Source organism: Doryrhamphus excisus, linkage group LG12 (assembly GCF_037039965.1).
Source record: "Doryrhamphus excisus strain RoL-2023G ecotype Guam linkage group LG12, RoL_Dexc_Guam_v1.1, whole genome shotgun sequence".
In the NCBI taxonomy this organism is placed as follows: domain Eukaryota; kingdom Metazoa; phylum Chordata; class Actinopteri; order Syngnathiformes; family Syngnathidae; genus Doryrhamphus; species Doryrhamphus excisus.
In genome coordinates, this window is record NC_136368.1 from 14,451,404 (window position 1) to 14,472,067 (window position 20,664).

A 20,664-nucleotide genomic window follows, 5' to 3' on the forward strand; every position below is an offset into this window, starting at 1 on the left:
TTTTGTCTTCCCTTAACAGTTCTGTGTTCAGGTGTGTTGTCAAAGACTACGATTTAAACTTGTTTGGAGATAATAAATTGAAATTTCACTAAATTGATCTCACTGTTCAAATACCTTTAGTATCTTCAGCCTCAAAGACAGATGATCATAAGTCTTTGGAGCTGTTGTGTCTACTGTTGGTTTCATGGTCATCAACTATAGGAGACATAAAGACAGAATATAAAGACAACATAATGTGTTTTTTTTTTTTAAGTCAAAACTACCTTTTTTCTGTGTAAATCATATGAGAGCTGGTCCCATTTCTGTTGAAGGTACTTGTTCCCACTGGGCAGCACTGGTTGATATGCCAGATGTGATAACATACTGAAAAACAGGGCAACACAATAAGGTATAATTGCAGAAAATAAATATAAGTACAAATATAGGTATTCACCTCACTGAAGTTACACCTGCAGGAGAATGTGTTCAAGCCCGCTCCCCAGCATATGAGTTTGTTTTTCAAGGTAACTCCTGGTTACCTTGGCAGCAGCAACAGCAGCAGACAGCTGAATGGTTTCTATTTGGACACACACGCACACACACAGAAAATTGTAATATAACATTATTAACAAATATAAAGTGTATTCAATTTGGAGATCTGAATCTCAATGGGGGGAAAAAAATCTTTGGTATGTTCCAGCATGACTACAATCAGAGCTTGAAAATGTGCTGCTTAACTAATACAGTCACCCAGTCACAGAGAAACACACTCAGCCACAGAATAGAACAAAATACATATTAGTATTACATATATTTGCGCCAGAAAGAAAATTACTATGATTTTTGTTGAATGAATCCCATTGATATGGTTTGTGAATGAATTTGAATACAGGAAAACAGTGTCTCCTACTGGTCATATCTAGCTATGGCAGCTTATATGTTAATTTTAATATTACTAGTTTGAAGTTTGCACTGGTGTAGCAGTAAAATGCACACTATTTAACAAAAGGAGACAGACAGAATATTCATATAAAATATGATAAAAAATAAAAAAACGGGTTGTTTTTGCTGGACAGCACATCCAATCAATTAAAGTAAATTTATTTTGCATCACTGACAAACACTAACCCCGCAGCACACATTCATAAACTACCTTGCATGTCTGATCCCTCACTCTGTCAAATAATATATACCATAGTAGTGTAAAAAATGAATAATAATTGGCGATCACTGTTTCTATAGCAAAAGATGAGCTCACTATTTTCCTAGCACATTTCATGAGGTATTTTGCACAAATTTGTATAAATGACCAATATTATTGAGTAATAATGTGTATAAGCTATTGAACCCTGTTTTGGTTTCTTATTCCAAATGCCTTGTGCATACGAGCAGTCGCCAAGGTGATCACCATTCATGTTTTTACCGAGTTCCACTCCCAAACGTCTGCAGTCAGTGCTGAAACTGTGACAAATGCCTGCATGGCTGCTCATATTTTCCTAAATCGTCAATCCCCCAGGGGGTGAAACTGTGAACGAGATCAGGAGTCAGTGCATTTCCCCAAGGTCACCATAAAGGCGTTTTTTGCGTGTCTGTGTGATGGAAAGTGACTAAGGTAACACATCCCATGAGGGCATCCTGTTTAGAGGTGCAGAGCTGCATCACACTCCTTTGCCAGATCCCTGAAATCCACACCTCGCCTCTCTGGCTGACTTTATTTTGTCACATTAAACTTGCAGAATAAAAGAAAATGTCTTATTTCCATTTGTTTGCAGTTTCTGCAATTGGCAGTGTGGGCTTGCTAAGAATGAGATGATGCAGATGATGATATGCTGTACATTTTATATATATTTTTTTTCTTTTTTTGGTTAATATGGCAGCATATTTACACCATACTTGCAGATCTGGAAAGCCCTCATCAAGACCTTCAATTTTACATATGACTCGATATGCTTTGTTACAATTCGATTTTCAACCTTCTTCCTAGTGAACTTTGACCTCAGACTCACCTTAAGGTTGAAGTGAATCGCCACTCGAAACATCTTAGGTGGGCAGCTAACCCCCGCAATACGTTTAATCCACCAATTTTGGAGAATAGGATAAAAAGTGAGGCTGCACAGGTGGTTTGCAGACACGGGTTCGATCCCCCGCTCGGGCATCTGTGTGTGGAGTTGGCATGTTTTCTCCGGGTACTCCGGTTTCTTCCCACATTCCAAAAACATGCTAGGTTAATTGGCGACTCCAAATTGTCCATAGGTATGAATGTGAGTGTGAATGGTTGTTTGTCTATATGTGCCCTGTGATTGGCTGGTGACCAGTCCAGAGTGTACCCCGCCTCTCGCCAAAAGACTGGGATAGGCTCCAGCATGCCCACGACCCTTGTGAGGATAAGAGGTATAGAACATGGATGGATGGAGGATGAAAATTGAAAACACCGAAAATTTTGTGTTTGTGAAGATTTGTGTTTGACATTGCTATGACCTTGAACTTGAGCTGACACATTGATGCTTTGACACGCAGAAAGCTCGCAAACCAAATAATCTATATTATGTGTAAGAAATGATTTTGGTATTGACTTTAGCTAACAAACGTTGCTGAAGAAGTACCAAACATGTGTGCCATCACTTCATAACACAACACTGCTTATACTGCTTATATGTCAACCGCCTGTTCTTTGTTTTCATTAGCAACTGTTCGCTATCTAGGGGCCTGGCATGAATACTACAGCCGTTCCCGTCATTTTTAATGAGAATTTTCAAAAAATAAATTGGCAAGCTTTTCTGACTGTCTAAAATAAGTATGGCAGCTGTTTTTCCCTGCATGGCTATTATTCCTTACCATTACTTCCGCACGTCCTGCAAGGTCAACAGGAGTCTGTAGAATCAGCAAGATGTGAAAGATCTTTTTTCCTCAGTCATCTATGCTATTGATCCATCCACCGCAATGTAAAGTATCATTGCACCCTAGAGGATATTGTCTGACAATGTTGTCAAGAATCATTAGAATACTTGTTGTTGATTGCCAAGGCAGGAAGTGGCCCCCGGTGAGCACTATAACGGCCATCTTTTCTGGGTGAGATTAATGGACGGGGTCAAATTTTTCCACTTGGTCCCGAAGGCTTTAGTGTACACGTTTGCTTCCTGACTAATGACAATGTTCACTGCCATTACTGTACGAAAGACCTCATTCAGGATGGAAGCAGTACTGTGTCAACAAATAGAGAAAAGCAGAAAAAGGGTTAGAGGTGTATTCACTGAAGTCGCCATCCTGTCTTACAGGCTGTCTTACTGTCATTGTTGTTTAATTCTTCAGAAAAATATTTCTAAACGTTCCATCATTTGTCATAAATAATTAACATTTGTCATACTTTTTTGCACATTACCATTTTGACATTTTTGTTTTGATCAAATAACAGAATTTGCATATGTTGTATATTACCGCAGTCCTCGTTAGCTCATTTGTTGCCCTCGTATATCACTCCACCGTTATGCAACCCCAAGTCTTGTTAACTCGCTTAATTATTTATAGCCTTTTACAGCCGAGAGCATTAAATAAACTGCAGCGTGTATGTGCCAAACTGTCATCAAAACAACCACTTTTGGGGGTCAGGGAGGGTTGTCGAATTTGGATAAAGCCTACTTCCCAGTCAAATCCATCCCTCTAGAGCTTGGAGGCATTAATGGCCCGTCTTGATGGAGCCTGCAAGCGCTTTAAGAGTCGTTGACTATTCCGCCATCCATTAGCTGAAAAATGTGTTGACTTCAAAACAGCTTTTGATAAATCAGCTCGGACGGCTTATTCAGGTTTTGTTAAAGTCAGCCTTGCCTCTGTGGTTTGTTTTTTATGGTTTGTGATTCTGGTAAAAATGATTACAGATGCTTTCCTTGTCTTGGAAGGAAGACATGCCTCCCTTAAGATGGCTCGAATGTCCATTTCCATTTGTAAAAGGTCAAGGTTGCCTTTGTAATGATTCCATTACACTGATTTGAGGGATACCACTGGGGATAGAGGAGCAAGCTTTGAACTCCTTTTTTTTTGGTCTTTTAAAATAAGGCTGTTCTTGGTTTGAATTTAATCTAGCCCTAAAACAAAGATGGTGTTGGAAAAAAGCAAACATAATACTCAAGTAAAAATGAATAGTGATGGTCAATGTTTTTCTTTATGGTGGCCATGTTTTTGAACCAATCTTAAGCAGGAAGTGAACAAATGTAACAGTTACTGATTGTAAAAGTACCAGATGGAGGGGTAGCATTTAATAAGCTTTGCTTCTTTCTACTCCTTTTGGACATGTGGAACTGTGAACTGATTATGTGATGAACTCAATTGTAATCTGATGCATGTTCAAATGAAATAAAAACATTACCATTACTCAATTTTTACGCACTTGTGCTTGAGAGTCCCTCTAAGATGTACAGTGAAGAAAATAAGTATTTGAACACCCTGCTATTTTGCTATTTCTCCCACTTAGAAATCATGGAGGGGTCTGAAATTTTCATCGTAGGTGCATGTCCACTGTGAGAGAGATAAACTAAAAAGAAAAATCCAGAAATCACAATGCATGATTTTTTAACAATTTATTTGTGTGATACAGCTGCAAATAAGTATTTGAACACCTGTGTATCATCTAGAATTCTGACCCTGAAAGACCTGTTAGTCTGCCCATTAGAAGTCCACCTGCACTCCATGTATCATCCTGAATCAGATGCACCTGTTTGAGGTCGTTAGCTGCATAAAGACACCTGTCCACCCCATACAATCAGTAAGACTTTAACTTGTAACATGGCGAAGACCAAAGAGCTGTCCAAAGACACCAGAGACAAAATTGTACACCTCCACAAGGCTGGAAAGGGCTACGGAGCAATTACCAAGCAGCTTGGTGAAAAAAGGTCCACTGTTGGAGCTATCATTAGAAAATGGAAGAAGCTAAACATGACGGTCAATCTCAATCGGAGTGGAGCCCCATGCAAGATATCACCTCGTGGGGTCTCAATGATTCTAAGAAAGGTGAGGAATCAGCCCAGAACTACACGACAGGACTTGGTCAATGACCTGAAAAGAGCTGGGACCACCGTTTCCAAGGTTACTGTAGGTAATACACTAAGACGTCATGATGTGAAATCATGCATGGCACGAAAGGTTCCCCTGCTTAAACCAGCACATGTCAAGGCCCGTCTTAAGTTTGCATATGACCATTTGGATGATACAGAGGAGTCATGGGAGAAAGTTTTATGGTCAGATGAGACCAAAATAGAACTTTTTGGTCATAATTCCAATAAGCGTGTTTGGAGGAAGAAGAATGAAGAGTACAATCCGAAGAACACCATCCCTACTGTGAAGCATGGGGGTGGTAGCATCATGCTTTGGGGGTGTTTTTCTGCACATGGGACAGGACGAGTGCACTGCATTAAAGAGAGGATGACTGGGGCCGTGTATTGTGAGATTTTGGGGAACAACCTCCTTCCCTCTGTCAGAGCATTGAAGATGGGTCGTGGCTGGGTCTTCCAACACGACAACGACCCGAAGCACACAGCCAGGAAAACCAAGGAGTGGCTCCGTAAGAAGCATATCAAGGTTCTAGCATGGCCCAGCCAGTCTCCAGACCTGAACCCAATCGAAAATCTTTGGAGGGAGCTCAAACTCCGTGTTTCTCAGCGACAGCCCAGAAACCTGACTGATCTAGAGAAGATCTGTGTGGAGGAGTGGGCCAAGATCCCTCCTGCAGTGTGTGCAAACCTGGTGAAAAACTACAGGAAACGTTTGACCTCTGTAATAGCAAACAAAGGCTACTGTACCAAATATTAACATTCATTTTCTCAGGTGTTCAAATACTTATTTGCAGCTGTATCACACAAATAAATTGTTAAAAAATCATGCATTGTGATTTCTGGATTTTTCTTTTTAGTTTATCTCTCTCACAGTGGACATGCACCTACGATGAAAATTTCAGACCCCTCCATGATTTCTAAGTGGGAGAAATAGCAAAATAGCAGGGTGTTCAAATACTTATTTTCTTCACTGTATATACCATATTCTACAGCAATTCGGCTGAACACCCTAAAGTTATTAAATAAAATGTTTGTAAAATGTCTATCACCTTTCAAAAGCAAGCTGCTCTGCTGTTGCTGCTTGATGCAGTGTTTTTTGAATTTTTTTTAATTTGAATTTTATGATGTTTCACGAAAAAAAAACATCTTGTCAAAAGTAAGTTATTCATACATTTCATTCATTTTCTACCGATTTTCGTTACAAGGGTCGCGGGGGTGCTGGAGCCTATCCCAGCTGTCTTTGGGTGAGGTACACCCTGGACAGCCAATCACAGGGCACATATAGACAAACAGGTCAGTCTGACTTCCAGGGATTAATATCAGAGCCACAATGTGGTTTAAAAGTAATAACAAAAGCAACAGTGTACAACTGCATATTTTACATGTAAGGAGTGGAATAGTTAGCAACGCCAAACAAACATACAGTCACACTGTGAGGTGTAGTGTTTTGACCTTTAGTACAATTTCCATCAATACTTGGTTGTACTGATACAGTAAATGTAGGGGGCCTTGTTCTTTAAGATAAAGAACATATTACAAATTAATAATGCATGACACAATACAGGTTAACACAATGAGGGAATATGAGCTGTGTAAAACCTTGAAATGTAGTCATTCAGCACCAACAGTAGCCACGAGCGACACTTGATAGCCTCTGTATCATAGAGCTACAATATATGAAGGAAACAACATCAATCAATCCATCCATAAGCATCTTACTGTACGTTGTTGTCTACACATCACCCCGATCTACACCATGGAGCTTGCCCCTTCAGAAACATCCCATCACAGTGTAAAGATGACTAATGGAGAAGTGCACTGCTTAGTTACTTAGTATGTGGTGCACACACACCTTGCCTCACCACTTCCATCACTTGCCCCAGATCATAAATATTTTCTCTATGGCTGACATGACCAGGCACGAACAAAGTGTTTTACATCATGGAACACCATTCTTTGTTTTTGGTATTGTGGGGGAAATGATAAAAATGATGAAAATATATCTCCGATATCATGCTGCCAAACAGTACCTAAACCAGGCATTGGTGACTCAGACTATGTTCACACTGCCTGATTCAGTTTGTTAAAATTCAATTACTCATGTCGTATGTGGTATTACATAAAACAATTTTTTTGGACATCATACCCTGTAGTGTGAAATTAGCTTTAGCCGCTGACCAGGGAATCACCTTTTATTATGGGTGTATGTAGTTTATTTGGTCAAAAAACCCACATACAATGATGAACTGAGTTTCAGTCTCCTTTCTTTCTCTTAATAAGCAATACACACCGTGTATTTCTGAGTGTACTTATGTGTGCTTGTTTAATACGGCTGCAAAGAAACCCCTAGTGATGCCACAACAAGTTGCCAGAACCCAGAATTGATCCAAAACTATAAACCCACAAAGACAATGAAATAAATGCATGACAAAATGCTGCAAATTAAGAATACTGTAACACATCAAAGCTGCAAGATCCAAAACAAATGCCAAAGAAATACTGCAACTACCAAAAACACACACAAAACAATACATAACAGAACTGCTACAAATTAAAGGAACCAAATGGATGTTTGCCAGGTTACCAGGGGAGGCAACGGAGGGACATCCATCTTTAACCTTCTGGTACCCAGAAAAAAAAGCATGAAGCCCTTAGCATTCCAGGATTTTATGGCTAAATCTCCTAAAAAAGTCAAAACAAAGTAAATTTGGAGTGTATTTGGAGAAGAGCCATGGTATTAAGCTGTTTTGAAATCTAACAAGCTGAATTTTATCTACCACAGAAATAATCTGTCTAAGGGCTACTGACATTGAGGAAGATAAACTATACACTGAAAACAAATGACTTCAGGGCCGTGCATTCAAAATATCCAGTATGATGGAATGAAGTGGACAAAGGTATGAGGCCATATATCTTGAGTCCTTACTTAATCCCGTTTTTCAAATTTGACAATGATGTTACAAAATTTACAACAAAACACTGATTTTTAACATCAGGTGTTCCACATGTGTGCAATATGGAGACACAAGTTCTAGCTAACTCCATTTAAACACAGCGTCATTAGTTTGGTAAAATAAAAATGCAGAAAAAACGTCTGTCAAATTTGTCAGTTTGAATGTACTTTGGGGCAGCACAGCGGACGAGTGGTTAGTGCGCAGACCTCACAGCTAGGAGACAAGGGTTCAATTCCACCCTCGGCCATCTCTGTGTAGAGTTTGCATGTTCTCCCCGTGCATGCATGGAACTTAAAATGGAAAGGTTAATGTTGAGAGAAATTATGTTACCAAGCTAATTTTAATAAGTCATGGCAACTTGAATTTTGTTTTAAGCTTACCAACAATAACATTTGAGTGTATCTGACATGCTAAATCAAGTTCATGTAATAGCCAACATTATTATTTGAACATAACTTAAAAAATAAAGTTAGCAACTTAGAAAGTTTATCTAAATCAATTAATTACATTTTTTACATTGCATTTATGTATTAAGTCAAGTGGTGTCAACAGATACTCTCAATTACTTTTTAGAGTGTAGTCTCCAGCACCCCCGCGACCCTCATGAGGAAAAGCGGTAAAAAATGAATGATATATTCTAATGCTATATTACAGGGAGTGGTATGCAAATAGGGGGCAGTTTCATCATCGTAATAAAAGATGGCCTGTGTGCTGGGGTATTAAGGGGTTAAATACATTTTTTTTTTGCAGTGGACAACAGCGTCTTTGTGGCGAATCATTCTTTAATCTGACCTTCCTCCTGTTTTGGATGATTTTTGTGTTTGGAGTGTTTTGAAGTGGATATTTTAATAATATATTTGATTAATAATGAATTAATTTCACTTTCATAGGATGGCAAGGTCCAATAAAATTTTGTTGTGGGTCCCTGGACCACACATTGGACACCCCTAGTGTACAATAATCCCCCCACGCAGTCTATAGCTGTACTCCCTTTTGTTTTTTAACCCTATCATCTTAACACACTACTTTATGAATAGCACTAACAGATGTAATGTACTACAGTATATGCTTACAAGGGCACTATGACCAGCATATGATGATAATGCTTAATGTCGCCATGTGATGCACAGCAGCAGCATCAGCATCAGTCTGACATGACGGGGCACAAACCACGTGTTTACGTAATGGACCCCTCCTCCTCCTCTTCATCATCATCATCACCATCATCCACCTCTTTTCCCCAACACTGGCTTACACGGGGGGACTTTTTTTATTTTATTTTTTTACAATTTTGTAAATTTTTTTTTGGTTGGGAGCTGGGGGGGTGGAGATGCGAGTGCACGCACAGCGGGAGGGTATCCAAGCAAGTGTATCTCCGGCTCAGACGCATCGGTGCGGGACTGCTTGAGACATGCAAACTGCGGTGTCTGATTTGGACTTGGGGAGGTTCGCTACATAGGATGCATCCTCCCCTGACTGCTGTGACGCGGTGCTGATCCACCCTCTGCTTCTTCTTCTTCTTCTTGTCCTCCTTTTCTTTTTTACAACTAAAAAAAAACCACCACAAGGCTCTCTCCTCGGAAGCCTGCCGTGGTTTTATTGTTTTAGTTGTGTGTGTGTGTTTGCGTGTGTGTATGTGTGTGCGTGCATGTATGTGTGAGTGTGCTTCCTGGCGTCTCCTCCCCGGTGCGACACATGCAATTAAAAGAGTACATTTTCTATGATCGAAAAGAAGAAGAAGAAGAAGAAGAAGAAGAAGAAGCAGCACCAGAGGATTACATGGTTGTCTATTTCCTGCTTCCTATATGATACAATTGGCAGCCTCATCCTGGAGGACTGGTCCAGCTGTGCTGCTGCTGCTATCATTACTACTACTAACATTCTTCTTATTATTATTAATATGCAACGGCAAGGATCTCATCTCTGTTTGGGTGTCTGAGCCACTGGATTCGCCCAAATCAATCAATGTGGTTTCTTTGGAACATTTTCAGCAAAGGAACGCATATGCTGCAGTGTCTTTGTGGCAAGAGTCTCAAGAAAAACAAGAATCCAAGTGGTAAGCAGCAGCATTATTTGTCATTACTGGATGGTTTTTGTGCAGCTATGTAACCTCTCACTCACACACACACACACACACACACACACGGCAAGGAACTTATTTTGTGCACCTTTTTTTGGAGAAAGAGGATGGGGGAGGGGGGCGGCATCCACCGGTAAAAATACCACACAACTTTTAATAACTACAGTTATGACAGCAAGTAGGTGATGCCATCCTGCTTCTTACTGCAGCACTCTCCATTAAATGGGCTCACCCCCTCCACCAAGTCAGCTGCATTGGCAAAAAAAAAAAAAGCAATGCAGGGTTTTTTTTTATAGGGGGAGAAGGAGTGCTAATGCTAATGAACAACAGGCTGCATCAGGTGATATTGTTGAGAATTGTGTGTGTGTGTGTGTTGGTGGTGTTGTGTAGTGCTACTTGTTACTTCATGCCCTGGCGAATGGAAGATGATGAGCTCAGCATCAGCAGCAGCATCAGCAGCACTCCACGCACACACACGCCGCAACTGCACCACATCTGACACTGCAGGAGAATCTGTGAAACACACACACACATGGGGGGGCATAATGTGAACCCCCCCCCCCCAAACACACACACAATAAATCAAAATATGTCAATTAACAATTACAACAGTAATGTCGGATTGACTATATGTTTGCTGCATCATACACCCATTAACATTTCTAATGTTTTGCATGTAGCCAATGAAGCTAACTGAAATATTGGTAACATCGAGGTGTACTTATTTTTTTGGCCCAGAAAAAGTACACAACACCAACATCAATTCTTTTTTTAACAGTTCTTCATTCAGCTTGGCCATTGTCTGGTAAAACGGTTGACTTTGGAATTGGGCTAATTGTTAGCAATGTATCAAGTCTCAATAAAAAAACAAACAACTTATTTACTTTTTTTTTCCCCCACCACTAGCAATGTTTCATATATAATCCAGTTTGAATAACATGCGACATTGCAAAGTTTACCTAGAACAGAAAAACATTTAAATGTATCTATTAGCATTAACTTTGTATTTCAAAAATACCCAAATTATATTACTGTCTTACTAGCTACTACTAGCTTACTACTACTAGCTTTAATGTAAATGAGTTGTTTGCGGGCTACATGGCGATCGAGTGGTTAGCGCACAGACCTCACAGCTAGGAGACCTAAGTTCAATTCCACCCTCAGCCATCTCTGTGTGGTGTTTGCATGTTCTCCCCGTGCATGCGTGGGTTTTCTTCCACATTCGAAAAACATGCTAGGCTAATTGGCCACTCCATAGGTATGAATGTGAGTGTGAATGGTTGTTTGTCTATATGTGCCCTGTGATTGGCTGGCAACCAGTCCAGGGTGTACCCCGCCTCTCGCTTGAAGACAGCTGGGATAGGCTCCAGCACCCCCACGACTCTCATGAGTATAAGCGGTAGAAAATGAATGAATGAGTTGTTTGTCCAGACTTGCTTCCAGCAGTGTGTATCTCCAAGCAGCGCTATTTGTGTACTTTTATCCACTTTTTTCATATGCACTGTAACCCTGCGCTCTCTCCAATGTAATGGATGCCATTTATCACATAGAACAATGTAACATTAAGGGGAGTGGGGCAGGAGGACGTTAGCAACACTAGCCAACAATCACAATCACATTTTAATTGCAACATCATGCTTGGGTAGCCTTTTAGCTGAAGGAAAAACAAAAAATATCAAATCAAAACTCCCACGTGAGTAACCTCCCGATTTTCATATGTGTAGCAAAGCCTGCTTTAATAATAGAATTTTAAAAGAGAGCATTTAGGTGCCCCTTTGCTCAAAAGTGACTCAAATAATAGAGTAACATGATTATCTTTCTCGTGTTTGGTGCTTCTAAACAGGTTTTAGGGACACATGTTAGTGTTAGAATATCATTAAAAGCCACTTTAGCATACTAAGGGACCTTTTTAAATACTATCTCCTTATTCTATGCCAAATAAGCTGCATATTTCCCCTAGTCCATTTGTAGAAGACATCAGTACTTGCTTCACGCACACACAGCAAATTGTAGTTCATGTTTCTCATTTTAGCTTTTCTAGCAGCTGACCAGTTAATTTGCTGCTCCTTGCCTATTAAGTCAATTAAGTCATTGTCTAGAGATGGAGTTTCAGTAAGTTTTGAGTGACGACGCAGATGTCGTCTCAAACCTTCGCGAATGTCACTTTACGAGGGAAGACGGCAACAGTGATCTAATGGGGTCAGTAATGTGGTTAATGTTGGAGGAGAAGGTTATGTCATCAGCTGTCCTCACCAATAAAGGCTGGAGAGGTGCTCGCTGAAATATCAGATGCCCATTATTGGATGCATATGATATTGTTTGCAGGATTCAAGATGCTACTGTTGTTGTGATTCCCTACCTAACTACACTGATGGCTGTAATCCAGGGGTCTCAAACTCAATTTACCTAGGGGCCAATGGAGGTAGAGTCTGGGCAAGGCTGGGCCGCATCAGGTTTTCCAAAAAAAACAACTCATTTATTAAAAACAGAAAAATATACAAACTTTTTCAGTGCTTTGGTTCCGATTTTCTACAATAAAAGCTCTGATAAAACATTCCACTGTTCTCAAATATCTTAATTTTTATTTTTTCTGCACAAAATAAGATGAAAAATAAATAAATCAAGAATAAAGAAAATCAATCAATTAGTAAAATAAATATAATAATAATAATAATAAAACAGCAAATAATAAAAACTTAAGAAACCACATATAGTTGGTGGGTAGACAAATTATTTTTTTAGATTAAAATTAACAAAGCATTATTAGAGCCCTGTAGACATGACAAAACACGACTATAGTCACATTTATACTTTATTTACAACATATTGCGCAACTGCAGGGTCTTGAGACACATGCTAACTCGCAAACTAGAGAGCTAGCGACCTCAACAGTAGCCTCCAAGTTATTTCCTTTAAACTTAAATAGCCAAAAACTTACCACTTCCACACGGATAGGGAGGATAACTATTAACAGTTATTTAACCTTTAACGTGAACATTAATCAAACGTAATATTTTTTTCTGGGTACATGATGCCATACAGCATCCATATCAAACTTGCGCGGGCCGCATTAACATTAAACTTTCATATCAAGGCGGGGGCCTCAAACCAGTGTCCTGCGGGCCACATTTGGGCCGCGGGCCGCGTGTTTGAGACCCCTGCTTTAATCCTTTTGTTCAACAACACCGGTTCTACAGGATGTGAATCTTGTGCTTAACTGTTGCAACATTCACACTTGCATTCATCCCTACGGACAATTTAGATTTGCCACTTAACCTAGCATGCATGCATCTTGAAAACAATCTCCTGACTGTGTGGCCATCAAGCTAACCATTTTGGATATGGCTAGTTTATTTGTGGCATCACAACTCTTTGTACACAATGCATAACAAAATGTGGTGCTAAACAGTGGCTTAACTCGCAAAACACAACTCCTACAATTAGAAAAGCGACAACAACGTTTGGCTAAAAATCCCTTCCCCCGACCAGCATGGCACATTGCTAGTTTTCATTGCTAGTGCATGAGTAAAAGGCTTGTTTTTACAGATTCACAGGAAGGAGTTATTATTAGTCGCGGTAGATTCTGGGAATGTACTTTTGTTTGTTTGGGTAGTCTGTGGTGTGTCACAAATTTCTTAACAGCTGTGCAAAGTTGTCTTTAAAAAGGACAGCAACAGATTAAACACATTAGTGATAATGATAGTGACCAAAGTGCGGTTGCCCTAGTAACTGCTTTTTGTATTAAAAAAGGGGCGGGGGTTATGCTCTTGTGTCTATACACATGCAATCACAGCTATTGTTTATTGAATAGCTGATCTGTGTCAGTTAACCTCTTCTTTAAACTGAACTCCAAGAAGATTGCGAGTGTGACGAGAGCTGCTCGGCATGGGAATTAGAGGCGTAGATATATATATATTTATATCTGCAGCACCTGTGGAGTCAACAGCTGCTCATTTGGAAAAAGAATGACAATATGACTAAAGTGACTGATGCTGATCACGTCCAGAATGTCTTACAACCCTTTTTGGACTTGCTTGCTTGTTTTATTTTGAAGCCCAGGCTCCATGCATTTGTATTGTTTGCCCAACCCTAATGTGCCTCAGCTGTACCTTACTTAATGAGGAGCCTTAATAGTCCCGCCTGCCTGCTCTCATGCAGTTTGTTGTCGTTTGTGTTCATTGTGTGCATAAGCTGCCGTGGTTATTTTCAGCTGGTGTCATATCTGGATGTTTTACTGCGTAGTACTTTTAAATATGTGGTCTGAAATATACTTTTCACATGTAGTAATGTATTTAGTTTGTGAAAGACGGTGTGCTATACAGTAATCCAATGTAAAACAAAAGAAATGGCTGTTGGTAGATGTTGTTTTTTATTTGTACATGTGCATTTGTGCATGTTGCGCAAGTGTAAAAATAAGTTAATTAAAATGTAAAAACAACAAACTATTGTAGCTTAACTTTGATTTTTTTTTTCTTTTCATTGTGGCCCTATTCCTGCTTTGTAATGTTCCGACCAGTAGTAACACTAATGTTTTGTTACATAACAAAACAACAACTGACAAGTGCAGAAATCTCAGTGCAGTCACATTCTTCAGTGTTTACAATAACACTTACGTTGGGTTGGGGGAAATGGCTATTAGCAATCCCGCTTCCTTTATGCACACTCTATAATGCTACAAAAACGTTTTTTGCTCCATGACTTACACAAAATAAACACAGTTAGGACACTGATAAATTGTTACTTTCTGCTTGCTCTTCTAACTCTTCCACATGACCAAGTAACATTGGAGAGGCATCGGGCTTCAGCAAGGCTAGTCCGTTGACTGATCAAAATGTATTTATTTTGCTGGTAGGGAATCAGGAACTCCAACTACTTGTTCCTGTTGGTGGCGTCTTTAGGGATTGTAAACAAATGTGGCTTTACCTTTCGAGCCATTGCTACCAATGTAAACAAAGAAGGAGAGTCTGGGAGAGGGCTGATAGCTTATCTGGCTTACAGACACGAAGAACATATTCAACACTATTTCCCCTGTTTATTCAATGTTTTAGCAGTATATGTTTATACAGTTATTGCTACAAATCACCGTAGTCTGTGTGAGAGTGTCATGCTCTTTGAAGTGATGGCACCCTCTCTGGTACCCCTTTCCAGGAGACTGACCATTTACTTCATCATTCTGTTACTTGGTCATTTCTCTAAAGACATAAATATATTAATGATGCTGTTCAATCAAGCCAAATAACACACCCGGTCCTCTTTGTTTTTTTTTTTTTGTTTTTTTTTTTTAAGTCTGATGATGACTGCAGAAATACTCGTCGAGGTCCACCGGGTCCTGCTGCTTTCCTGTGCTCTGAGTACATCTCATTGATTTGATTATGATTGATTGCTGATATGATTTCATGAGTCACTGCTGGCCTGCAGCTCATTTATTACGCTTTGTCCATAATGTGAACTGTGCAGGAAAAGCTCCATGACACCATGCTGCTCTCGCTCTTACTCTTCTGAGATTCTTGTGTGTTTCTGTTTGCTCATTTTGTTGGAAAATATGTGACAGTTCATAAACTGTGTGTGTGTGTATACATAAATAGATATACAGTATCTACAGGTTTCAGCATACCCCTGCGATCCTAATGAGTATAAGCGGCATAGAAAATGGATGGAAGAAGATTATCACCCACAAGAAGTTAGGGATATTTCAGACACATTTCAGGATGAACCTAAAATGTACTACTCTATAAACTTAAGTTAATTTGAGCTTCTCTAATTTTGACTTGTTCAATACTTAAAGACAACTTGCTGCGTAACGGAACAGTTGTTGAGTAGTTAGTATGATAAACGCCTTTCAAAACTGATCACAAAACTGTGCAGCAGCAAATCCTACATGTCTGCTGAGTTGCTAACAAAATGGCGTAAACAGGCTACGCCAATCAATGCTTTCACTCCCTTACCAAATCTATCTGTTTGACTATTCTGGCATCTTTGTTTACATGTTTTGCTGCCTAGCTGGAACTGACTGTACTTCTGCTCTTCGGACTCCAAATGAGACTTTTTCCCCACAGTGACATTTTGTTTTAAAACAAACACACAATGCATTTCGGCACTTTTGTCTCATGAGGAAGACCCAATATGGATATCATATTCATGGGGTACGTACTAACTTGTCACAAAACTCCTTTCACTCTGTTGTTGTCATTAAACTAAATATATCTTATCCTCAAAACACAATTTTTGTGTGGTTGTTTAATGAACATAAACACATAGCATGTACAGTCTTATGATGGTGATGCCATGACAGGGTTCTCCTATCTCACCAGCTGATTTTGAGTAGCTCTCCAAAGAATATTTGCTTCAACTCTCAGTACTAGAATTCAGACTTTTTATATAATAATAAATGAGCACAAAATAGCATAAAGACGATGAGCTCCAAATGTTCACATGTTAAATGTCATAAAGCTCTAATATTGATGAAAGTTGGACACTGAATTTATTCTGTTAATTTTGTCATCTTGTTATCCCTCGCCACTTTGCAGTCTGAATTTCTCTGCTTCATTCTATTGCCTTTTAATATAAAAAATATAGTAATTAGTCAATCATGTTGCTTCGTCGTTGCATAGGCCTACCATTGGTCAAAATGTAAGCATATGCACAATGTTAACATTTTTTGGCCTGAATTAGTCGTTTTCAAGCATAGCAACTGGTAAATTAAAAACAATAAAATATTCAAAAGTTGTTTAAATATTAAATAATATTAAATAATTAAATAAAATAAATAAAATCCCTGTGCAATATCTGATCAACCTCCATGTGCAATAGTAAGGGCTCCAAATGCAATATACTAAGTTCTATGTGAAGTATTTCCATAATGCCTCATATTAACTCTCTAACTAGATCTCAGTGTATAGACTGGTCATATATCTCATCTCGTTTCATATTATCTACATACTGTATTGTATATAACTCTGGGAAAAACTGTTGATTTTGTTAATGCTTGGGTTGTTTATATTGTTTATTTTTCTATATTGTGTATTTTGTACTGCTTAACTGATTCTGCACTCTTGCTGCTGTGCAATGCAAATTTCCCCACTGAGGGACGAATAAAGGCATATCTTAATCTTAATTGTAATTAAATACTCATTGTGTGTATGCAATACAATAACAATAAAGGTGATTATGATTCAAAAGACACATTCAAAGATATTGACGTAGTATTCCACACTAGTCACCAGGTGTCAGTAATGTCTCTAATAAAAACACGCGAGCACACACGAAAAAACACACACGAGCATGAGCTTAAGTAAATAAAAAGTCCTACTTCATGGAAATTCTCTTATCACGGTTGGTCATGAGCCAATTCACTGCAATGAACGAGGATTTATTGTATTATTGTATAGATTATCTTTTTCTTTGACACACTGCTCTCCTGTTGGACATTAGGATACAAACAAACAAAGACTTGTGCTTTTTTTTTTTTTTTTTGGCCAATGGGACAACACAATGCTGCCTTTGAGCTACTTCGGTGTCCAACATCTTGAATTTGATTTCAAGATGGGATCATTGTGCTGGCATCATTTCCTTCGCTATGACCACTAAATATATTTTTAAGCTATTAGAGGAGTTTTATTTTGTTTCACTTGCATATACAGTCTGCCTTAGCCCCTCCAGTCTTTTTTTTATCCTGGTTTCAATCATATTCCCACTGCAGCCTGCTAGGCGTCCCTCTGTATATCTACCTCAGTGATCGTCTGCCTCCTGCGTCTTGATTACGGGGCCGTATCAGCCTCTACTTTGTGAGTTAGATTGAGTTAGTCCAGTGACAGTCGTCTTGTTGTCTTTGTTGTCATGGTGGTGTGTAGAGCAGTGCAGGAGGTTGTGTGCTGGCTGAGGTCCGCTGTGTAGATTTTTACTGCAGTGCAGCAGGCTTGTCTTGTGCTGCTGTGGTCTCTTTTAACGCCGCTTTCTCTCACATCTCGACTTCTCTATAGTCATTTTTTTTGTGTGTATGTATGGTTTCAGAGAAGTGTGTGTGTGGGGGGGGGGGGAGGACATCAGCTTCAAAGGTTTTATTTTATTCATCCCACCAGGCAAGTCTCGTGCTTTGCTGCTTTTATTTTCCAGGGGACTCACGCAGCTTTGGGTACATTTTTCTATAAATTTCATGTCTAGTTGGACCTGTGGCATTTTTATATGAAAAAAATGGGGGCACCAGCCACTTAGGTAGACTGCAGTACTCTATTTTGTGTTCTTAGCCTTTTTACCTGCGGCAGTGTACTAACCCATGCAGACAACAAACACTGCACAGGTATAGTTCCATTATGTTCCTACTAAAATAAAATGTCAAATGGCAAAGAGTTGTGGCTATCTAAATCAGCAGAATTGGCCGGATTGTTGTTTGCTGGTCAATTGGTTACTCTGTGGAATTTGGAAGCACCCAATCACTTATCCTGTTTCCTTGGCAACATTAGCCAATGAAACACAACATGGTTTTTGTAGTTTTAGCTGTAGTTTTACATGCAGAAAACAACTTTTAAATGCATATAAATATATATATAAATCATGAAAATGTAAAGTGCTCATGATCACAAAATTAAAGTTCGCACTTAATAAAACATTTTTATCATACTGCTGTCGTAGATATACAAAAATTATGAAATGGGAGTGAAATGAAGTGGTGATTTTTCTGAACGAACGACATCTTGACTGTGACATCACAACCAGAACACGTTCGGGAAAACAGATTCATACACATACAGCCTCACAATAACATCTAAGATTACTAGGATATATCTAGTAATAAAAATGTGGATATGGATATATTTACTGAAACTGACAGATGAGAGCATAACATAAAAACAGTTATAACCAACACCAGAAATTCAGAGTAGAGGAGCATAATATTAGAGATGTGAAGGTGAAGTTCCTGGTAGGACCATCTGGTTTTGATGTCTTTCTCCACCTCATCTAGACCTGGAAGAAGTGACAAAGTGTAAAAAAATAATAAATATTTCAATATTGGAGCACTGGAAATATGCAACAATGATATTTTTATATATAGCAAGAAATAACAATATTAACTTGGTATCTTGAGCACTTGAAGGTTCCAAAAGTCACAATGTGCAGCTAGACACATGTACACCACTTCCCTGTTTTGCCATGTGTTATTTGTTGAATTTAATAGTGTTTAGTATAAAGTATATACACGTAAGAGTCAACTGCTGGTGATAGTCAGGTGATACAGTGTATTCCCAACACGGCATTTTACGCACCGTATTGTATGCTAACAAGAAAATGTACGCAAACATAGGCAAAATTTTGGTGGTAATTTTTCTCTATACCTATAGAAAAAGAAGACGTAATTTAGGTTCAGTACAAAAACATTTAGGTTAGGTATAATACAGACTCTATATTCCATCCATCCAAGAGGCAGGGTACCCCCTGGACTGGTCGCCAGCCAATCACAGGGCACATATAGACAAACAACCATTCACACTCACATTCATACCTATGGACAATTTGGAGTCGTGAATTAACCTAGCATGTTTTTGGAATGTGGGAGGAAACCGGAGTACCCAGAGAAAACACGGATGGGGAGACCATGCAAACTCCACACAGAGATGCCCGGGTGAGAATTGAACTCAGGTCTTCCCGATCTCCTGACTGTGCTAACTACTTGGGCACCGATATTTACCAAAAAAAAGCAGGCAATCTTCCCTATTAGTGGGTGAAAAATCTGCAAAAATGTAAAGAGCATCCATAATTGTTCATTTAATAGCATGGAAGCACTATAGTCACATCATTGTTCTATATTGGACTCAACTGTTACGGAATTGTCACCACTATACAGAACAAACAAGCTTTAGGTTTCCACAACAACACCATGAGCACTTGACATACTGCCACCCGCTGAGAAGGTGTCGGCGTTATCAGTGGGACGTAGTTGACTCGCGTTGTGACGCTAGCATTTTTACAAGCGTGTGACAGTTCAGGCTTAAAGGGTGATGCCAAGCTGGCTGTGTCACATCAGCAGAAGCGTAAAAAAAAACAAAAACTTGAAAGCAGAAATATTTGCTCTGAATTGTTGACTAGAAGTACAAAAAGACATGCTTGATCATTTTTAAGGGGCAAAATATGGAGGTGACTTCTTTTGCTCGGATTGTGGAACGACGAGTACGCAGGGTACTTAAGACTGAAGAGAACGGTGAGTCCCAAAAAAAGAGATTGATAAACCTTCATTAACTGCATAGGTCCATTCGCATTCTAAACTGTCAGACCGTCATGCATAAAACCACTGATTTTAAAATGTAAATGATGACATGAAAAATTGTTACGTTCATGCATCCATACCACAATGTACATAACAAAACATTCTCACTTGTGTAGCAAAATATAATCATTATTTCCTCAGACCATTCTACACTTAATATAGTACATCCACGCATACCCCTAACTTCTAATGCTCTAAAATCGCTCTAACAAAAATGAAAATACATTCTTGAATTCATACAAACTTTAACCACCAATACTATGGTCGGAAATAAGTTTAAAGGGGACCATTATGGTCATTTTTCAGCCAATTGTATTGAGTTGTGGACTCATATAGACACATTATAACCAG

At 39.1% G+C, this 20,664-nt stretch overlaps 1 protein-coding gene across 5 annotated transcripts in view; it reads left to right on the plus strand.

Annotated features, from left to right (window-relative positions):
- Nucleotides 1–20,664, plus strand: part of fgf14 (fibroblast growth factor 14) — a 74,182-nt gene that overhangs the window by 1,169 nt on the left and 52,349 nt on the right. Inside the window, exon 1 of one of the 5 annotated variants that reach the window (XM_058081699.2) lies at nucleotides 9,198–10,031. The exons of 2 other annotated variants lie outside the window; for them this stretch is intronic. In XM_058081699.2, the coding sequence (XP_057937682.1) occupies nucleotides 9,941–10,031 (91 nt within the window). In that variant the 5' untranslated portion in view covers nucleotides 9,198–9,940. Of the gene's footprint in view, nucleotides 1–9,197; nucleotides 10,032–19,841; nucleotides 20,248–20,664 lie in introns of those variants that run through there. 2 more of the 5 variants (XM_078795007.1, XM_078795009.1) reach the window with 2 other exon arrangements.